Here is a 19,717-nt window from a genome sequence, read left to right as displayed (position 1 = left end):
GGGAATGGCAATCCACTCCAGTGTTCTTACTTAGAGAATTCCATGGACAGAACCTGGCAGTCTATGGTCCATGGGGTCATAAAGAGACAGCCACACACACACACACACACACACATTATTTCATTTAGCATAAAGCCTTCAAGGTTATTGTTGTAAATGGGGTATTTCCTCATTTTCTGTGACTGAATTATATATATCTCATAACTTCTTTATACATTCATTGACTAGCCCTTAAGGTGTTTCCAAGTCTCGGCTATTGTAAATAATGCTGCTATAAGTGTGCTGTGCTTAGTCTTTCAGTTGTGTCCAACTCTGCGACCCCATGGACTATAGTTGGCTAAGCTCCTCTGTCCATGGGGATTCTCCAGGAAAGAATACTGGAATGGGTTCCCACACCCTCCTCCAGGGAATCTTCCCAACCCAGGGACTGAACCCAGGTTTCCCACATTGCAGGCAGATTCTCGACCTTCTGAGCCACCAGGGAAGCCCATGAATACTGGTATGGGTAGCCTATCCCTTCTCCGAGGAATCTTCCTGACCCAGGAATCAAACTGGGGCCTCCTGCATTGGAGGTGGATTCTTTACCAGTTAAGCTACTAGGGAAGCCTCGCTGCTATGAATATGGGGGTACAAATATTTTTTTGAGTTATGTTTTTGATTTCTTTCAATATATTCCCTGAAGTGGAACTTCTAGATCATATGGTAGTTCTACTGTTAATTTTTGAGGATACCTCATGCTGTTTTCCAGAGGGATCCCTTGTGGCTCAGACGGTAAAGAGTCTGCCTGCAATGTGGGAGACCCAGGTTCGTTCCCTGGGTCAGGAAGATCCCCTGGAGAAGTAAATGGCAACCCACTCCAGTATTCTTGCCTGGAAAATCCCATGGATGGAGGAGCCCACGTGGTCACAAAGAGTTGGACACAACTGAGCAACTTCACTTTCTTCTTTCTTTTGTGTTATTTTCCAGAGTGCCTGTACAGTTCCACCAGCAGTGCACAAAGATTTCCTTTTCTCCACATCCATGCCGGCATTTGTTATCATTTGTCTCTTTGATGTTGGCTGTTTTAATGGACGTGAGGTGATATCTCATTGTGGTTTACATTTGCATTTCTCTAATGACTAGCGGTGATGAGGATCTTTTCATCTGCCTGTCACACTTTTCTAAATCTGTTTTGGAGAAATGTCTATTCAGGTCCATTGCACATTTTATAGTTGGGTGATTTTATTTTTGATATTAGTTGTATGAGTTCTTTACATGTTTTGGATATTAACCCCTTATCAGACATGTGGCTTAAAATACTTTTACCATTATGTTGTCTTTTTACTTTTTAAATCGGAATCTTTGTATATTTTTATGATACGTCCTTTGTATTAACGTGGCTGTTTGTGGGTGAAAGGAGTAAGAGAATGAGCTTTTTTGTTCACTATTCTAGGTGTTTCCAAGACTTGCTGTATAATCAGTGCCTTTATGACCTTTCCTTCTTTTATGGGAGTAGTTTGTTTCCAGTACATCGGAGCATTCAAAATTAGGCTGAAAACAGCAACTCTAGTGATTTTCTAGCAGCAAGGAACTTGTTCTTTGATGGCGGGGAAATTCTGGAGGGTCAGGAAGGAAGGTGTGTTCTGAGGGGGAACTTAGGGGAGGAAATGTATCAACTTACAGATCCTGGGTGCAAAACCAAACTGGTCTCTATTCTAAATGAACAACTAGTTTCTTTTTTTTTTTTCCAGTAAGTCCGATGACGATATGAATAACTTGGAATAGAGAGAGGGAAGGATGGTAGGTAAGCCTACTATACTTTCTAGCAAGTGGCCCTAGCCAGCTTCACTCTAAGTTTTAAAATTTACATTTTAAAAATTCTTTCAATCTACTGTTCTAAAGAAGTTTCTGAGCATGTATTTTGGAATATCCAGATTACCTGGTGCTGGAATGGGAAAGGGCTGTTCAGATGTTCACACACTTCGCCAGGGCTCCAGCGTTCTGGGAGGAAAGGTGCTGGGTGATCTCTATTTGCACCAGTGTTCCTTGTGACTTTTACTCAATGGTCTGAGTGGAGATCCTTCATCCTGTGCCCTTTTTAGGGAAGCAGGAGAAAAAAAAGGATCTTCACAGGTAGCGCCAGTGGTAAAGAGCCTGCCTGCCAACGAAGGAAACATAAGAGATGTGGGTTCATTCCCTGGATCGGAAAGATACCCCGGAGGAGGGCATGGCAACCCACTCCAGTATTCTCGCCTGGAGAATCCCCATGGACAGAGGAGCCTGGTGGGCTACAGTCCATAGCGTTGCAAAAAGTTGGACACGACTGAAGTGACTTAGCATGCATGCACAGGAAATAAAAATCAGGCTCCTTTTTTATATGAAAGGAAAGATTTTCCAGCTCATTCCATCTTTACTGTCTGCGAATCTCATTCTGATATGTGTTCTGGTGTGTACTTAAACACTGACATCTTTCTATTAACTTTTATAAATGGCTGATGATGAATGATGGCTCCCACTGCCCCAGGGTAGACTACTGAGAAAATTTAAAATTAGTCTTCTGGTCTCATCTTTGGTTAGTAAAACCAAATGCTTGTGAACAAGTTCAATTACAGTTTAATACATTATTGCTCTCTCTAATGATGTTTTGCACTGATTATTTTTATAACAACTTCATAGTTTATATTTACAAGAATATTGTGAAATTAGAGTACAAAGTTTACATACGTATACTCCTCACCATGTCCCTTATCATTAATATATTATTCTATTACATTATTGTGGTGCCTCTATTATAGTTAATACATTATCATTAACTAAGTCCATATTTTATTTATGTTTACTTAGTTTCCACTGAGTGTCATTTTTCTGTTCCAGGATCTCATGTAGGACACCATATTACTCTTAATTGTACACATTATGTTACACTTGACACTAAGTTGCCAAATCTCTTTAGTCATCTCTTGGCTATTTCTTAGGCTTTCTTTGCTACGCGTGACTTTGAAAGTTTGAGGAAGACTGATCAGGTATACTGTAGGATGCCCCTCTCTTGGAATTTCTTTCATGATTAAACTGAGATTAAGGATTTTGGGAAGAAGGCAATGGCACCCCACTCCAGTACTCTTGCCTGGAAAATCCCACACATGGAGGAGCCTGGTAGGCTGCAGTCCATGGGGTCGTGAAGAGTCAGACACAACTGAGCGACTTCACCTTCACTTTTCACTTTCATGTGCTGGAGAAGGAAATGGCAACCCACTCCGGTGTTCTTGCCTGGAGAATCCCAGGGACGGGGGAGCCTGGTGAGCTGCTGTCTATGGGGTCGCACAGAGTCAGACACGACTGAAGTGACTTAGCAGCAGCAGCAGCAATGTTAGAGGTAAAGTGCTATAGTTTCCATATTGTATCAAGAGTACATACTATCAGTGTGACATCACTGTTGATGTTGACCTTGATCATCTGGCTAAGGTGGTATTCGTCAGGTGTTCTTAGTCTTCTTTTCTCTCTTTCCATAGTGTACTCTTTGGAAAGAAGTTATCTTGTACAGCACACACTTAAGGAGTAACTGATCCTCACCCTCCTTTTGCATGAGGTTGTTTTATGTTACACTTAGATTCTTTTGTCATGGATTGCTTAGCATTAGTGGGCCCCTAGCCTCCTAAGTGATTTAAAAATATTTGCATACATTAAGGTTTATTCTTTGTTCTGTGAAATTATACGCTCTATTTTGCTGCTCTGCTAAGCCATGTCTGACTTTTTGTGACCTTTTAGACTGTAGCCTGCCAGGCTCCTCTGTCCATGGGATTTTTCAGGCAAGAATACTGGAGTGGGTTGCCATTTCCTTCTCCAGGGGATCTTCCTGACCCAGGATCAAACCCACATCTCCTAGGTCTCCTGCATTGGAGGCGGATTGTTTACCTGCTGAACCACTGGGTAAAATTCTATGGTTTTACAAATGCAGAACATCATGTATCCACCATTACCATATCAGAAAGTTTCCCTGACCTAAAACTGTCCTCTCTGATTTGCCTATTCAACCTTCCCAAACTCATGGCAACCACTGATCTTTTCATTGTTGTTTTCACTTCCCTAAGCAGAGCTGTAGTTTTGCTTCTTCCAGGGACTTCCCTGGTGGCTCAGATGGTAAAGAGTCTGCCTGCAATGTGGGAGACCTGCATTCGATTCCTGAGTTGGGAAGATGCCCTGGAGAAGGAAATGGTAATCCACTCCAGTGTTCTTGCCTGGAGAATTCCAAGGTCAGAGGAACCCGGAGCCTGGCAGGTTAGAGTTCATGGGTTGCAGAGAGTTGGACATTACTGATTGAGTAACACACACACACAGTATGTAGCTTTTTCATATTGGTTTATTCTACTTAGCAATATGCATTTAATGTTCATCAGTATCATTGGGTATGTTGATAGCTCATTTCTTTTTATATGGAATACTATTTTCTTGTGTTAGTATACCACACTTTGTTCATTCACATATTGAAGGACATCTTTGCTTCTAATTTTGGAAATTATGAATATACTGAATAAACATTTGCATGCAGATTTTTGTGAGGACTTAAGTTTTCAAACCAGTTGGGTAAATATCTAGAAGTGTGATTGCTGGATCATATGGTGAGACTATGTTTAGCTTTGGAGGAAACTGAGAAGTTTTCTTCCAAAGTGGAATTACCATTTTGCATTTCCCCCGGCAATGAACGAGAGTGCTTGTACATGTTTGCATGTTTTTTTCCAGCAATTGGTGTTTTAAGGCTTAAATACTTACCCATTCTAACAGGTATGTAGCTCTTTTAATCTATTTTTCACTGTTTCAATTTGTAATTCTCTAATGATATGTGATATTGACAATTTTTTTTCACATACTTATTTGGTATCTGTGGGCTTCCCCACAGGAAGCTCATCTGGTGGCTCAGATGGTAAAGAATCCACCTGCAATGCAGGAGACCTGGGTTCAGTCCCTGGGCTGGGAAGATCACGTGGAGAAGGGAATGATAGCCCACTCCAGTATTCTTGCCTGGAGAATCCCACGGACAGAGGAGACTGGTGGGCTGTAGTCCATGAGGTCACAAAGAGTTGGACATGACTGAGCGACTGCACAGCACAGCATTTGGTATCTGTATAGTTTCTTTAGAGAGATATGTTTAGATCTTTTCACACTTTAGAATTGGGTTGCTTGTTTTCTTATTGTTGTATTGTAAGAGTTCTCTGTATATTTTAGATATGTCCTTTTTTCAGAAATGTGTTTTGCAAATGTTTTCTCCCAGTTTGTGGTTTGTCTGTGATACTGTTTTTCAATGTATTTTCACACTCTAATGGGATATTTGGTGAGGAAAAGAAGTGAGTCGATTGTAATGTCTCTATGTGAAAATGCTCAACCTACTCCCTCTAGGAATTTATTTTTCATTGGCTTTTCAAAGGCATTGTTCTTTTCAAAGTCTTATGCACAGTGTAAGAAAGATATTATGAGCAGATATCAGTACCCAAATATGTAAAGAAAAAGTGCATCTAAAAAAATTTGATTCTCCATGTTGAGTTGATTTATAGTGCTTTCCAGGTCTACTGTATCCTTCTACTTTTCCATCCATTCTATTAATTTTTGAGAGTTTGATATTGAAACTCCAACTAAAAATCTTAATTTGTTTACTTAAAAAATAATTGTAATATATAATGAAACTGTATATTTTGTATTTTCCAAGTTTCCTATAAATGTGCTATCATACTTTCATAATTTAAAAAAGAAAAAAAGAGAAAGGTAGAAAGAAACAGATAAAGTTCATTTAATTACTGTATGTTTAACCCAATTTAAAAAATTTGATTCTCACAATGACCCTGTGATATAGATGAGGTGGGTGTTTGTAATCATGTTTATTATCAACTTTGATAGGAAAGTTTTGAGATAAGGAGACACCCAGGAAAATAACATGATTTGCCCTGAGTTTCACAGTCAGCAAGAGATGAAGCCTTGACCACACTTCTTTTTTTCTCCTGGCCCCAGATTCTCTTACCTGTGTCACACTAGCTGCTGCTGCTGCTGCTAAGTCGCTTCAGTTGTGTCCAACTCTGTGAGACCCCATAGATGGCAGCCCACCAGGCTCCCCTGTCCTTGGGATTCTCCAGGCAAGAACACTGGAGTGGGTTGCCATTTCCTTCTCCAATGCATGAAAGTGAGAAGTGAAAGTGAAGTCGCTCAGTCTTGTCTGACTCTTAGCGACCCCATGGACTGCAGCCTACGAAGCTCCTCCATCCATGGGATTTTCCAGGCAAGAGTACTGGAGTGGGGTGCCATTGCCTTCTCTGTGTCACACTAGAATTCTGTCCAATTAATGGGAAACCATTATTGCTTTGATTTGAAGTGCAAGCTCATGGATAATCCACATAGGTAACCATTTATTTTTCTGATGCATTTGATCTTTGGCTGAGTTGGATAAATAACTTGTTCAAAATGGAATGAGCTAAGGTGCATCCTGAACTTTTAACTCCATCTTTGCTTTCATGATGTTTTGCAGCCTCAGTTATAGTCTATCATCTGATTCTTCCAGAGAATCCTTTGTTGGATGCAGTGTTTTGGTACAGATAGTCCTTGGCATTTACCAATGTTTTCTTTAAAAGTTTGGGAGGAAAATATCTGGTATTTAACCAATTTGAAAACTGAAAGTTCCTTTAGGGCGGATTTCTCAAACTTGGCGCTGTTGTGCTTTGGGCCAGATATTTTTTTTGTTGTGGAGGGCTCTTGTGCATGGTAGATACTAAGCAACATTCCAGGATTGTACCCAATACAATAGATGCCAGTAGCATCCCTCTCAGTTGTCATAATGAAGAATGTCTTGGATACTGCCAAATGTCCCCTTGTGGGGAGGAAACACTTTCTGTCAGGCTCTACTGCTCTAGTTTTAAACTGTTTAGTGAACAGTGATTTAGCCAGCAGTAGATTCCCTGGTGGCTCAGACAGTAAAGAATTTGCCTATAATATGGGAGACTGGGGTTCAATCTCAGAGTTAGGAAGATCCCCTGGAGGAGGAAATGGTAACCCACTCCAGTATTCCTGCCTGGAGAATCCCATGGACAGAGGAGCCTGGCGGGCTACAGTCCATAGGGTCGCAAAGAGTCAGACATGAACTGAGTGACTAACTCATTGACTAACACACACACACAGATCATATTAGGTTAATGTCAAGAAGATACTGATTTTATAAGCTAGCAAAATTCATTGTTCTATATTTTTATTACCTTATTGGTATTGTAATTTAGTATTGTTGTAGTTGTTTAGTTGCTCAATTGTGTCCAACTCTTTTGCAACCCCATGGACTATAGACCGCCAGGCTCCTGTGTCCATGGGATTTCCCAGCAAGAATATTGGAAAGGGCTTTGCCATTTCCTTCTCCAGGGTATCTTCCTGACCCAAGGATCAAACCCGCATCTCCTGCTTGGCAGGCAGATTCTTTACCACTGAGCCACCTGGGAACAGATTCTTTTAATTTAGTATAGCAAAATAAAAAACATTTTATTCAAAATTGTGAATAAAATGGAAGGAATAGGGCTAAACTAGGGGAGGGTTAGGAAGGATGACATGGAGGTCAACTATGGGTTAAATAAATTTTTGGCAAGGTTAAACAATTTTATGGCCCATGGAAAAGTTCCTCATAGGAGCATCTTTTGCCTTTTGTCTTTTCATTGTAGAATCGTGGAATTTTATTGTCTGTAGGGCCTATAGTGATGAAGTAGTAAGTGCTAGAACAGAATAAAGGGTGAAATATTATTGTTGGATCCAGTTTCTATTTTAACACAGTCTATTACTCTGAGTACTATAATATACATACTTTAATTATAGAAAATCTATAATTCATTATGAGCTTCCCTCCTAGCTCAGTTGGTAAAGAATCTGCCTGCAATGCAGGAAACCTGGGTTCAATTCCTGGGTTGGGAAAGTCCCCTGGAGAAGGAAATGGCAACCCACTGCAGTATTCTTGTCTGGAGAATCCCATGGACAGAGGGGCCTGACAGACTACAGTTCTTGGGGTTGCAAGAGTTGGACACGACTTAGCGACTAAAGCACCACTACCATAGTTCATTATAGCATTAATTATAGCATAGACATAATCTAGGAATTACACATTATAGCACTTGAATATTGAATTTAAAAATTGTCCCTCTCTGAAACTGGGACCCCTAGAGAAATGGCTGATTCTAGAGCTAGGGCAGGGAAAATTCATGAGCCTGGAACATTTTGTGGTAAAAGGAAGGGGAAAAATGAGAAGCAGGGCATGTCAAAGGAACATGGGCACTGAATTCTAAGAGTTACCAGTATCCAGAGCTGGAACAATTGAAGCAATAAAAATAAATAATAAATACTACTTAATTACAATCTGAACAATACAATATTTATAAATTCATATTGATATAGAAATAAAGGATTGAATGAATATTTAAGTGGTAGAGAAGTGACAAGTCTTTATTACAGAAAAATTCCAAATAGTAAATGTAGAAAGAATGAGGGAAATGGAGAAAACACCACTAGCATGCCACAGTAATAATTGCTGCAGACAAGATTCATGGATGAAAGCTAAAATGAATGGCTGAAATATTAAGGAGCAACAGAATATTTGCTCAAAAAAATTCTCCCCCAAATATTCATTAACTACTGTTGTGAATTTAGTACGTGTCTACAAATTTTTGGTACTTCAGTTCAGTTGCTCAGTCATGTCTGACTCTTTGCGACCCATGGACTGCAGTACTGGCCTCCCTGTCCGTCACCAACTCCCAGGGTTTACTCAAACTCATGTCCATTGACTTGGTGATACCATCCAACCATCTCATCCTCTGTTGTCCTCTTCTCCTCCCACCTTCAATCTTTGCCAGCTACAGGGTCTTTTCAAATGAGTCAGTTCTTTGCATCAGATGGCCAAAGTATTGGAGTTTCAGCTTCAGCATCAGTCCTTCCAATAAATATTCAGGACTGATTTCCTTTAGTATGGACTGGTTGGATCTCCTTGCTGTCCAAAGCACTCTCAAGAGTCTTCTCCAACACCACAGTTCAAAAGCATCAATTTTTCAGTGCTCAGCTTTCTTTATAGTCCAACTCTCACATCCATACATGACTACGGGAAAAACCATAGCTTTGGCTAGATGGACCTTTGTTGGCAAAGTAATGTCTCTGCTTTTTAATATGCTGTTTAGGTTGGTCATAACTTTTCTTCCAAGAAGCAAGTGTCTTTTGATTTCATGGCTGCAGTCACAATCTGCAGTGATTTTGGAGCCCCCCAAAATAAAGTCTGTTACTGTTTCCATTGTTTCCCCATCTATTTGCCATGAATTGATGGGACCGGATGCCATCATCTTAGTTTTCTGAATGTTGAGTTTTAAGCCAACCTTTTCATTCTTTTCTTTCACTTTCATCAAGAGGCTCTTTAGTTCTTCTTCGCTTTCTGCCATAAGCGTGGTGCCGTCTGCATATTTGGGGTTATTGATATTTCTCCCAGCAATCTTGATTCCAACTTGTGCTTCAGCTAGCCCAGAATTTCTCATGATATACTCAGCATATAAGTTAAATAAGCAGGGTGAAAATATGCAGCCTTGACATACTTCTTTCCCAATTTTGAACCAGTCTGTTGTTCAATGTCCCATTCTAACTGTAGCTTCTTGACCTGCATACAGATTTCTCAGGAGGCATGTCAGATGGTCTGGTATTCCCATCGCTTGTAGAACTTTCCACAGTTTGTGGTGATCCACACAGTCAAAGTCTTTGGCATAGTCAATGAAGCAGAAGTTTTTCTGGAACTCTCTTGCTTTTTGATGATCCAACAGATGTTGGCAATTTGATCTCTGGTTTCTCTGCCTTTTCTGAATCCAGCTTGAGCATCTGGAAGTTCACGGTTCATGTTACTGTTGAAGCCTGGCTTAGAGAATTTTGAGCATTACTTTACTAGCGTGTGAGATGAGTGCAATTGTGCGGTAGTTTGAGCATTCTTTGGCATTGCCTTTCTTTGGGATTGGAATGAAAACTGACCTTTTCCAGTCCTGTGCCCACTGCTGAGTTTTCCAAATTTGCTGGCATATTGAGTGCAGCACTTTCACAGCATCATCTTTCAGGATTTGAAATAGCTCCACTGGAATTCTATCACCTCCACTCGCCTTGTTTGTAGTGATGCTTTCTAAGGCCCACTTGACTTCACATTCCAGGATGTCTGGCTCTAGGTGAGTGATCACACCATCATGATTATCTGGGTCACGAAGATCTTTTTGTACAGTTCTTCTGTGTATTCTTGCCACTTCTTTTTAATATCTTCTGCTTCTGTTAGGTCCATACCATTTCTGTCCTTTTATAGAGCCCATCTTGGCATGAAATGTTCCGTTGGTATCTCTAATTTTCTTGAAGAGATCTCTAGTCTTTCCCATTCTGTTGTTTTCCTCTATTTCTTTGCATTGATTGCTGAGGAAGGCTTTCTTATCTCTTCTTGCTATTCTTTGGAACTCTGCATTCAGATGCTTATATCTTTCTTTGTCTGCTTTGCTTTTCGCTTCTCTTCTTTTCACAGCTATTTGTAAGGCCTCCCCAGACAGCCATTTTGCTTTTTTGCGTTTCTTTTCCATGGAGATGGTCTTGATCCCTGTCTCCTAGGTAATGCAAATTACAACATATCTGAGAGAAGAACTTTCTAGGCAGGAGGAGCTGGTAGAGCTGAGATTATAGTGTACACACTTGTCTTTTGCCTTCCTGAGCAAGCAAGCAGGTCATCGTGGCTGCAGCAGTGAATGAGGGTGGAGTTATAGGAGAGGAGGTTGGACAGGTGTGGGAGACAGACCGTGGAAGCCTCGGAGGCCATCCAGAGAATGCTGTCTTTTATGCTGAGTGGGGAGCCATGGAGAGGGTGTTGAGCAGAGGAGTGATGTGATAAAACTTAATTGTCTCCCCCTTGGGCTTCCCTTGTGGCTCAGCTGGTAAAGAATCCACCTGCAATGCAGGAGACCTGGGTTTGATCCCTGGAAGATCCCCTGGAGAAGGGAAAGACCACCCACTCCAGTATTCTGGCCTGGAGAATTCCATGGACTGTATAGTCTATGGGGTCACAAGCATACATGACTGAGCAACCTTCACTTGAGGCATGTAGGGTCATAGTTCCCAGACCGGGGATAGAACCTGCGTCCCCCTGCAGTGCAAGCTCAGACTCTTAACCACTGGACCACCAGGGAACTCCCCAAACTAGTTTTATTTACTTATTTATTTTTGATTATAAATCTATATAGTTTTATTAAGACAAAAAACTGACAGTGTTGATATGAAGTTTACATTTAAACAACTTTTCACAAAAACCTAACACATGCCTAAAAATTACAATGGAGTTCTAGATGCAGATCAAGATGATGTCAACAACTGATGGATCTCATGACTCAAGACAGCGTTTTGGATTTTAGTTAGTTCTTAGGATTAAAAAATTTGTTTTGTTTTAAAGTGAACCACTACCCCAGTATGAATATTTCTCTTCTCCTGAGACCAGGGCTTTTGAAATCATTCAACTCTTGAACTTGTGCTGTCAGTGACTGAACCCTGCCACCAATGGTTTCAAAGTTCAAAAAACAGAGGCTCCAAGAGTTTTCCACCCTATGAGCACCGGCCCTTGTCTTTCCCTACTCACTTACCTCCTATACCACTCTCTGCCCTTCCCTAAATACTTCACCAGTGGCTTGGATGGAGAAGCTGATATTTGTAACTTCACAATAGGAAAAGAAAGGGTCTTCTTGTCAGTTTCATGAGTAGCACCTCTAAGACAGAATGATCTGCCTGTGTATACACTCCAATAAGACTTATCCTCCTCAACCAGTTTCCATCCCCCAAATGGCAGCTTTGGTAGCTTCTTATTCCTTTGTTGGGAACAGCATTAAGCTCAGGCAGGGAATACCTTGGCTTCTAAGTTTCAGGCATTCACAGCTTTTAAACAGTCTCTCACAGTCCTCATTTAGGTTGCCAATGACATTTTTTGAAAGGATACAATATTCTGAACACAGAACCCAATCATCATTAGTTGTTCTTTCCTTTGTTTCACCGTTTCCCCATATTTCAACAAAAATGATCCTAACCCATCTCCCTTCTTTCCCACCCCACCCCACCCACCCCAAATAATACACCAGTAATAGCCAAAAACTACACACATGCTACGCTGTAAAAATGCAGAGTTAACACTATCGGGAAGAAGGCTGTGTGGGTTGTGGAGATGCTCTTTGAAGATCTACAGTACTTCTTGCTCTCCCACATCCCATTCTATGTTTTGTCCTTCATAGAAGGCCCTTTGCTTTTTTTTAAAGCAAAGTTCAGAACGGGTTGCCTTGAAACACTGACCCTCCTTCCCCTCCACCGGGATGGGTGTGCAAACTGTACAGCATGGAATGGCTTTGAAGCCCTTGGGCTGCTGTAGGGCACAGAAACTATACTGGCTCTTCAAAGGACATCTTCTCAAGCCACCTTTATGGTGTCAAGACAAGGAGAACTCCTTCTTTCCCCACTTGAAACCCACAGTCAGATGTGACAGGGGCTGGTATTCAAGAAAGTTAATTCTTATCATCTTTTTTGTCATCATCCTCTGAGGGGTAAGAATGCCACGTCAGCCTTTCCTCATAGAAGGATTTGACAACCTGCGGACACTTGACATTGGCTTCCTTGGCAGGGACCAGATCAGCCTCATCAGAGTTCTTCCATTTCATTAGGAACATGAGTTCTCCACTGGAGTCCGTAGCTCCAATAATCCTCTCTGGTTCCAAACCCCGGGCAAAGCCTCGTGGCTTTTCTGACTCTTCTTTCTTCTTTTTTGGTTTGCTCTCCTCCCCCTTATCTTCCGAATCAGAATCAGCTTTGCGTTTGCCTCCCTCTGATTTATCTGTCTCGTGTGCTGTTTTCTGTGACTGCAGAAACTCAGCAATGAGGTCAGGGCAATCCAGGTTCTCTTCTGGTTCCCATGTGTTATCCTCATCTGAGAACCCCTTCCACTTTAGGAGATACTCCACTTTGCCCTTTACCACTCGACGGTCTAGAACTATTTCCACCACATATTCTTCTTCCTCTTCTTCTAGCACCTCCTCCACTTTCTTCTTGTTTTGTTTTTTCCCCATAGTGCCCGCCAGCTTTCTGGTATAAAGGATGACGCTGCTCAGAGCAGCGCCCACAAGCCCAAGAGGAATTGGTGTCGCGCTACTGGCGGGTCTTGTCCGGCCGGCCGGGGGAGTGGAGACCAGAAAAGCAACAAGCCGGGTGACCACTGTCGAGCCCCCTCACTGAAGCGGCGTACCGCAGACCCCTGCCAACGGCCCTCCCCTCAGACGAACAAAAAAGACCCAAACTAGTTTTAAAGTGATATTTCTGACTGTGGCACCTGGATAGACTGCAGGAGTCAATTGTAGAAGCAGTGAAACCTACTGGAGGCTAGTACAGTATCCGGGTGAGAAATGATGGCTGCTTGAACTAAGCTGTAGCTCTGCAGGTGGTAGCAAAGTCAAGTTCTGGTGGGATCAACAGATTTTGAAAAGTGGGATCAACAGATTTTTCCTGAGGAATTGGATATAGTGTATGAGAGGAATAAGAGAATCAAGAATGATGCTCAGGTTTATGGCCTCTTGCATTAATAAAAACCCTTTATATACAGAAATACAAAAGGAAAACATTGTAAAAGATGTTATCTTATAACAACAACACCTGCTTTTGTATTATAATCTCATACCATTGTTATTTGAAAATGCCAATGGAATAACTCTTTGTCTGAAAAAAAAATTCATCTACAACTTATAGTTCTCTGGGAGAAGTGTTCATTTTTCACATCAGCTTGCTTCTAGCAGAGGCACACAGCTAAAGAGATGACTCTCATGTCTTGTTCTGCTCAGTCTTTGAGAATAAGTGTTTAAAGTATTAATATTTGTTTTTGGTTTTGCTCTGCTTGGAGGAACAGCTCATAAGTACTCCTGGTGCTTACAACGATGAAAATAATTATTACTAATTGTGTCTATGGGCATGCAAGGCATAAATATGTACAAGATACTTAATAATAACAGCATTGTGGTATCTATTCTCACTGTTTCAGAGTTTACCTTGGTTAAGAAATTCTAGCAGGAGCTCTACACATTGCCTTTTAAATCATTGCAGTAAACGATGATTCTTTTTTGGCTTTTAGGATGGGGAACACGTGTATACCTGTGGTGGATTCATGTTGATATATGACAAAACCAGTACAATATTGTAAAGTTAAAAAATAAAATTAAAAAAAATTTATTATTGGAGTTTTTTCATTTCATAACAGATTTTCAATACTTAAAAATTGTGATTATAGCTTTTTTAGCTATAGTTTTTTTAGCTTTTTATTGGAATATAACTGATTAACAATGTTCTGTTAGTTTCAGGTGTACGGCAAAGTGATTCAACTGATTCATACATAACTATATGTATACATAGATCTATTCTTTCTCAAATTCTTTTCCCATTTAGGTTGTTACATAATACTGTGCAGAGTTCCCTGGGCTATACAGTAGATCCTTTTTGATAATCCATTTAAAAATATCCTTTTCTAACAGATGAAGGATCTAAAATCCAGAAAGATTACTTAACCTGTTTATGTTTAAATAGATACTGAAGAGTGGGGCTGGGCTTCCTAGACTCCAGACCTGTTTGTCTTCAAAGACAACGTTCTTTTTGATTTGCTGCTGTTCAATCTCAGGGACTTAGATGAATGATGTATTTGTAGGATGTTAATTCAACAAACATTAATTTAGCGCTTCTGTATGTCAGAAACTCAGTTAGTTTGACATTGGAGGATAAGAAGATTGATTGATTAGTTGATTAAATGACTACTGAATACCCATGATATGCCTGGAGGTGTGCAGGGCTGTAGGAAGACAAAGATGAATGGTCTTTGCTCTTGAGAAAGAGTCACTGGTTCTCAGAGGTGCTGGACAGTGATGATTGAATCTTATAAAATAGTAGCAGAAAACTAAATGGATCGGCTTTTGTTTGGGATGGCTGTTCTGATTGATTCAGGCGTTTCAGAAATGTATTAACTTTCTACTTCTTTGAATTAGAAAGTCTACACAATAGTATTTCAAGAATGGTTTGAGACAGGCCTGTATTTTGCTTTTTTACATATCATTTTCATTCAAATGCTTATTTTTCTTCAAAATTCACTACTAGATATGTGATGAATAAAGATATAGTATTCAAATCTCTTGAAGATCTGAATGTATCATTTCACAACACAGTTATCGGTACTTAAGAACTCAAATGTCATCTCTTCAGAGATCTTCCTTGCCTCTATTGTCTAAATTAGACCCGCTTTCCAACCACTCGACATCACTTTATACTGTTAAATTTTTTCATGGCTTTATCACTATCAGATACTAGTATCCATATGCCCATTTGTTTACTTCCTGTCTTTTACTACTGGAGTTTCATGAGAAATTTTTACAGTGATAAAGAAATTTAACTTTACTTAGGTAAATTAGAAAAACGGATTGTAGTGTTAGAATTTTTCAAATGCTTTACTTCTGAACTATTTTTCAGGATGTTTGTATACAAACCATAACAAAGGAGAAGACAACAAACACATTGCTTTCATTCAAGTCAGAGTATTTTCTCAGTTCTGAACTTGTCCCTATCACTTCAGGTTTTTAATTTTTAACAGAGGTGTTGTTTTTCTGTTTCTTTTTTTTTTTTTTAATTCACAAAGTGCATATCATCCTTGCACTGGGGCCATGTTAATCCTCATTCCAATTTTAGTATATCTGCTTCCAAAGTGAGCACTGTTCTTTTTTGAGAAAGTGCTTGATTGACACAATACAACATTTAAGTGGATGAAGGGTCAATGATCACCCAAAAAATTAAAAGATATTTTCCAATCAATATGATTTTCTCTTTATATCTTTGTCTATATTAAAATATGTTTCATGTGAAAAAAATCATACTTGCATTCATAGATAGTCTAAATTGCTGGAACTAAATTTAACACATATAAATCCATGGTTGATCTAAAGACAACACAGAGTCAAATATTTATATAAACTCATTAATGTGAATATTTGCCACAAATTAAAACATGAACAAAATTGTTAGGAAATAGAGGAGACAGATGTAAAGATCTAGAGCAAGAACGTCTCAGACAGAGAAAAGGCAAGAACAGAAGTTTGAAGGGTGGTAAAGAGTGGAGGATGTGTGAAGTACCCATAGAATGCCAGAGGAGAGAAAAATGTAAAGGTGAGCAAGAACCAACCACGTGGGGCTCTATGGGACAGAGTAAGGAGTTTGCGTCTTATCCAGGATAACTGCCAAGTTAGTGGAGGGCTTAAGCAATGAATGGCATGATCTGATTTATGATTTAGAAATATCCCTGTGGTCCCTTGGTGGGAAAGGGATTATAAGAGGGTAAGAATTAAAACAGGAAATTCCTTTAAGAGGCAATTATATTAGTTTAAGAAACAGATAGTTAGGACTAAGATAGTGTTACTGCAACAGAGAGAAAAAGGTGGGTTCAACTGATGGGCTAGTTGTGGGGAATGAGGAGAAAAGGATGGGTCTGCTAGACTTTGGGCCTGAACAACTGGGTGAAGAGTGCCATTTACTTGGATTGAAAGTCAAGAGTCTTGTTTTGGATGTGTTAAGCTTCAAAGGCCTATTAGATATTTAGGTAGTGGTATTGAGAAGTTCTATCCTACTGGCCTGCCCAGAAAGAGACCACACAGCCCAACCTCTCTTGCAAAAAGGCAGGTCTGCCTGTCTAAGCTCCCCAGCAAGGGCAGCCAGGGCAAAGGAAGCACTGAGCCAGACCATCAGACCTCACTTTCCCGATGAGGACGTGTGTACATGCTCAGTTGCTAAGTCCTGTCTGACTCTTTGTGACCCCATGAACTGTAGCCTTCCAGGCTTCTCTGTCCATGGGGTTTTCCGGGCAAAATGCTGGAGTGGCTTGCCATTCCCTTTTCCAAGAGATCTTCCTGACCCAGGAATAAAACCCAAGTCTCCTGTTTGGCAGGTGGATTCTTTACCACTAACACCACCTGGCAAGAGAATGCCCTTAAAAGGGGATATTTTGTATCCACTTCCTCTCTTTTCCTACAGGATAGAAGGTGGATGTTGCAGGGAGACTGTTCTGACCATGTGGCTTGATTAGAGTTCCCTGAGGGATGTCAGAACAATGGAGCAGGAGGCATCCGAGGCCCTGGATGACTTCGTGGAGTGGAGCTACTCACCCTCTCCGAACCACTTGTCTACTTCCAGAAAGCGATGTCAAAGAGAAGTAAGTTTCCCCTTGCTTGAGTCCTTAATACCACACAGTGGTTCCCAAGTTTGGGTTCTGAAAATATGCTAGTCTTATTAGGCCATGTCATGAAGTCACATCAACCACCATTTAGGAACCTAAAGCATTCCTGGCCAAGACTAAGGTGCATTTTGAAAAAAGTGGAAACTGCTGTATTGTTCAGTTCAGTTTTCTCCTGAGTTTGTTACTACCTGAGGGATTACTCAAGATTTGTTAATAACTCCATAGGTATTAAAATTAAAAGAAAAAAAGACTGAAGAGTAACACAGAATTCTCTTAATGTTTTCAGTTACATGACAGGTGCCATTTGTCTCATGTAGCTTTCTGCTTCTGTTCAGGAGATGACCGTATTAGCATTTCTTTAATTTTGGGGTGAATCCTGAACTCTCCATCTTGTTTCAAGTACAAGGAGGTAAATAGGCCACATAACAAAATAGTTTCATCTCCATGGCAGGATCTTGGATTCCCTTCTTTCAGCTGCAGGCTGAGCAGATTAGCTTTTCCGTCATTCTGCCAGTCCAGGGACTCACAGGTCGAAAGTCCCCCTGCTCTATAGCAGGTTAGCAGCCTTTTATTCAGCTGGATGAGGAATGTAGCCTTAGTGAGGACTGTAAAAAGCAGTAATGCAAAGTGTCTCAGCTTTTTAATGGAGTGGTGTTAATCATATTTCTGGCTTTTAAAATGCTGTTGGGGGAAACACATTTTTGTTTGTTTCAAATACAACATTTTATGCAACTCAATAAGAAAAAAAACACCACTCTTATTTTTATAAATACTCCGATTTGCTTTGTTAGTTCAAGTTGTATCTTTGTCTAGCAACTCCTGTGGTTCTTAGAAAGTATGCTAATCACATAGCTTTGCTAACAAGTTAGTGGTTAATGCATTCTGTTAACCACTGCTACTACAAAAATGCAGGTTTTCCTTTTACTGCTATGCAGTCTTCTTCCCTAATCATTTCCTAACAGGTGGCGTACAAGTTTCAGTGGGGTTGAATGCAGGTAAAATTAATTTTAATAATATATTGAATTTAGTTCCATGTATCAAAAATATTCTGGGCAACTCTGGAAGACTGTGAGGGACAGGGAAGCCTGGCATGCTGCAGTCCATGGGGTCACGAGGAGTTGGACATGACTTGGCGACTGGACAAGAATCAGAAATATTATCATTTAAACATGTAATAAGTTAAAAATTTTAATGAGGTATTTTGCACTGTTCTTTCATACTAAATTTTTGAAGTCCGGGGTGTAGTCTGCGCTTCTAGCATAATTCAATTTGAACTAGCCCATTTCAAGTGTCCAGTGGCGACTGTACTGGACAGCACAACTCTAATCACTGAGATGACTGGGATTCAAGAAGAGATGACTTCATTATCATAGCTCTTAAACCCTGTATTGTTCTCTGTCTCTCTCTCTGTCTGTCTCATTCCTTGAGAAATATACACACCCACATAAGCTATTGTCAAAACCCTCAACCTCACTGCCAGACCCATCTGACTTGATTTTGTGAGAAGGGCTGTGTGATGTGGTGCTTCACGTTATGAACTAAGTTCGACTTGGGTTTCTCCTAAGAAACTGTTGAATCTGAAATACAAAAGGGGATCCAGCAAAATGCCATCACACTCATCTGCTCAGCCCCTTTGAAAAACCTCAGATTACAATAGAGAAGGATTGACACTTTGTTGTTACAACTTTTTGTCAGCTGTCATGACTTTTATTTATAGCCAGTGACAATGCATTTTGCATAATAGGATGGGCCAGTCCATATGGGTAGGAATTGATATGAGAGGATCATGATTACAATTTCAGCATATGTTTTTAACAGTGCCATGTTGTGCATTTGAGTCAATGCTTGAAACCATATGACATTAAGAATGTATAAAGAAAAACACATAGGTGAAGGAGATAAAGAGGTGTAAATTTCCATTTGCAAAATAAGCGAGTCATGGAGATGAAAAGTACAGCATGTAATAATGACGTAATATTTGTGTGACATGGTAACTAGACATGTGGTGATCATTTTGTCTTGTATAGAAATATTGAATCACTATATTGTGTACCAGGAACTAACATAGTGTTGTAGGTCAATTACTTCAAAACAAAAAAACAAAAATAGAAAAAGAGATCAGATTTGTGGTTACCAGAGGCAGGGAGTAGGGAAGGGGGAATTGGATGAAGGTGGATAAAACATACAAACTTCCAGTTATAAGATAAATACTAGGAATGTAATGTACAACATGATTGTCATAATTAGCAAGAAAGTTGTTATATATAAAAGTTGCCAAGAGAATTAATCCTAAGAGTTCTGTCTTAGGGAAACAAGGAAACATATTTTTTCTTTTTTTCTTAATATTTTACATCTATACGAGACGAGGGATGTTGACTAAACTAATTGTGATAATCATTTCATGATGTATGTAGGTTGAATCATTATGCTGTTTGTGAAAGTGAAAGTTGCTCA

The 19,717-nt window shown here is 40.1% G+C and overlaps 1 protein-coding gene and 2 long non-coding RNA genes across 3 annotated transcripts in view; 1 reads left to right on the top strand and 2 right to left on the bottom strand.

Moving 5' to 3' along the window:
- Nucleotides 1-19,717, bottom strand: part of LOC133239915 (uncharacterized) — a 415,759-nt gene that overhangs the window by 241,611 nt on the left and 154,431 nt on the right. The window lies entirely within an intron of this gene.
- LOC133239913 (uncharacterized) overlaps nt 1-19,717 on the top strand; it is a 232,037-nt gene that overhangs the window by 191,924 nt on the left and 20,396 nt on the right. The window contains exon 4 of the long non-coding RNA XR_009734029.1: nt 17,062-17,239. This is a non-coding gene — a long non-coding RNA (uncharacterized LOC133239913). The remainder of the gene's footprint in view (nt 1-17,061; nt 17,240-19,717) is intronic.
- Nucleotides 12,084-13,157, bottom strand: LOC133239901 (chromobox protein homolog 1-like). The gene has a single exon (XM_061404273.1). It carries the CDS (start codon nt 13,077-13,079, stop codon nt 12,522-12,524), a length of 558 nt encoding a protein of 185 aa, XP_061260257.1. The 5' UTR covers nt 13,080-13,157; the 3' UTR covers nt 12,084-12,521.

This window comes from Bos javanicus, chromosome 27 (assembly GCF_032452875.1).
Source record: "Bos javanicus breed banteng chromosome 27, ARS-OSU_banteng_1.0, whole genome shotgun sequence".
In the NCBI taxonomy this organism is placed as follows: Eukaryota; Metazoa; Chordata; class Mammalia; order Artiodactyla; family Bovidae; genus Bos; species Bos javanicus.
This window is presented reverse-complemented; position numbering and strand designations above follow the sequence as displayed.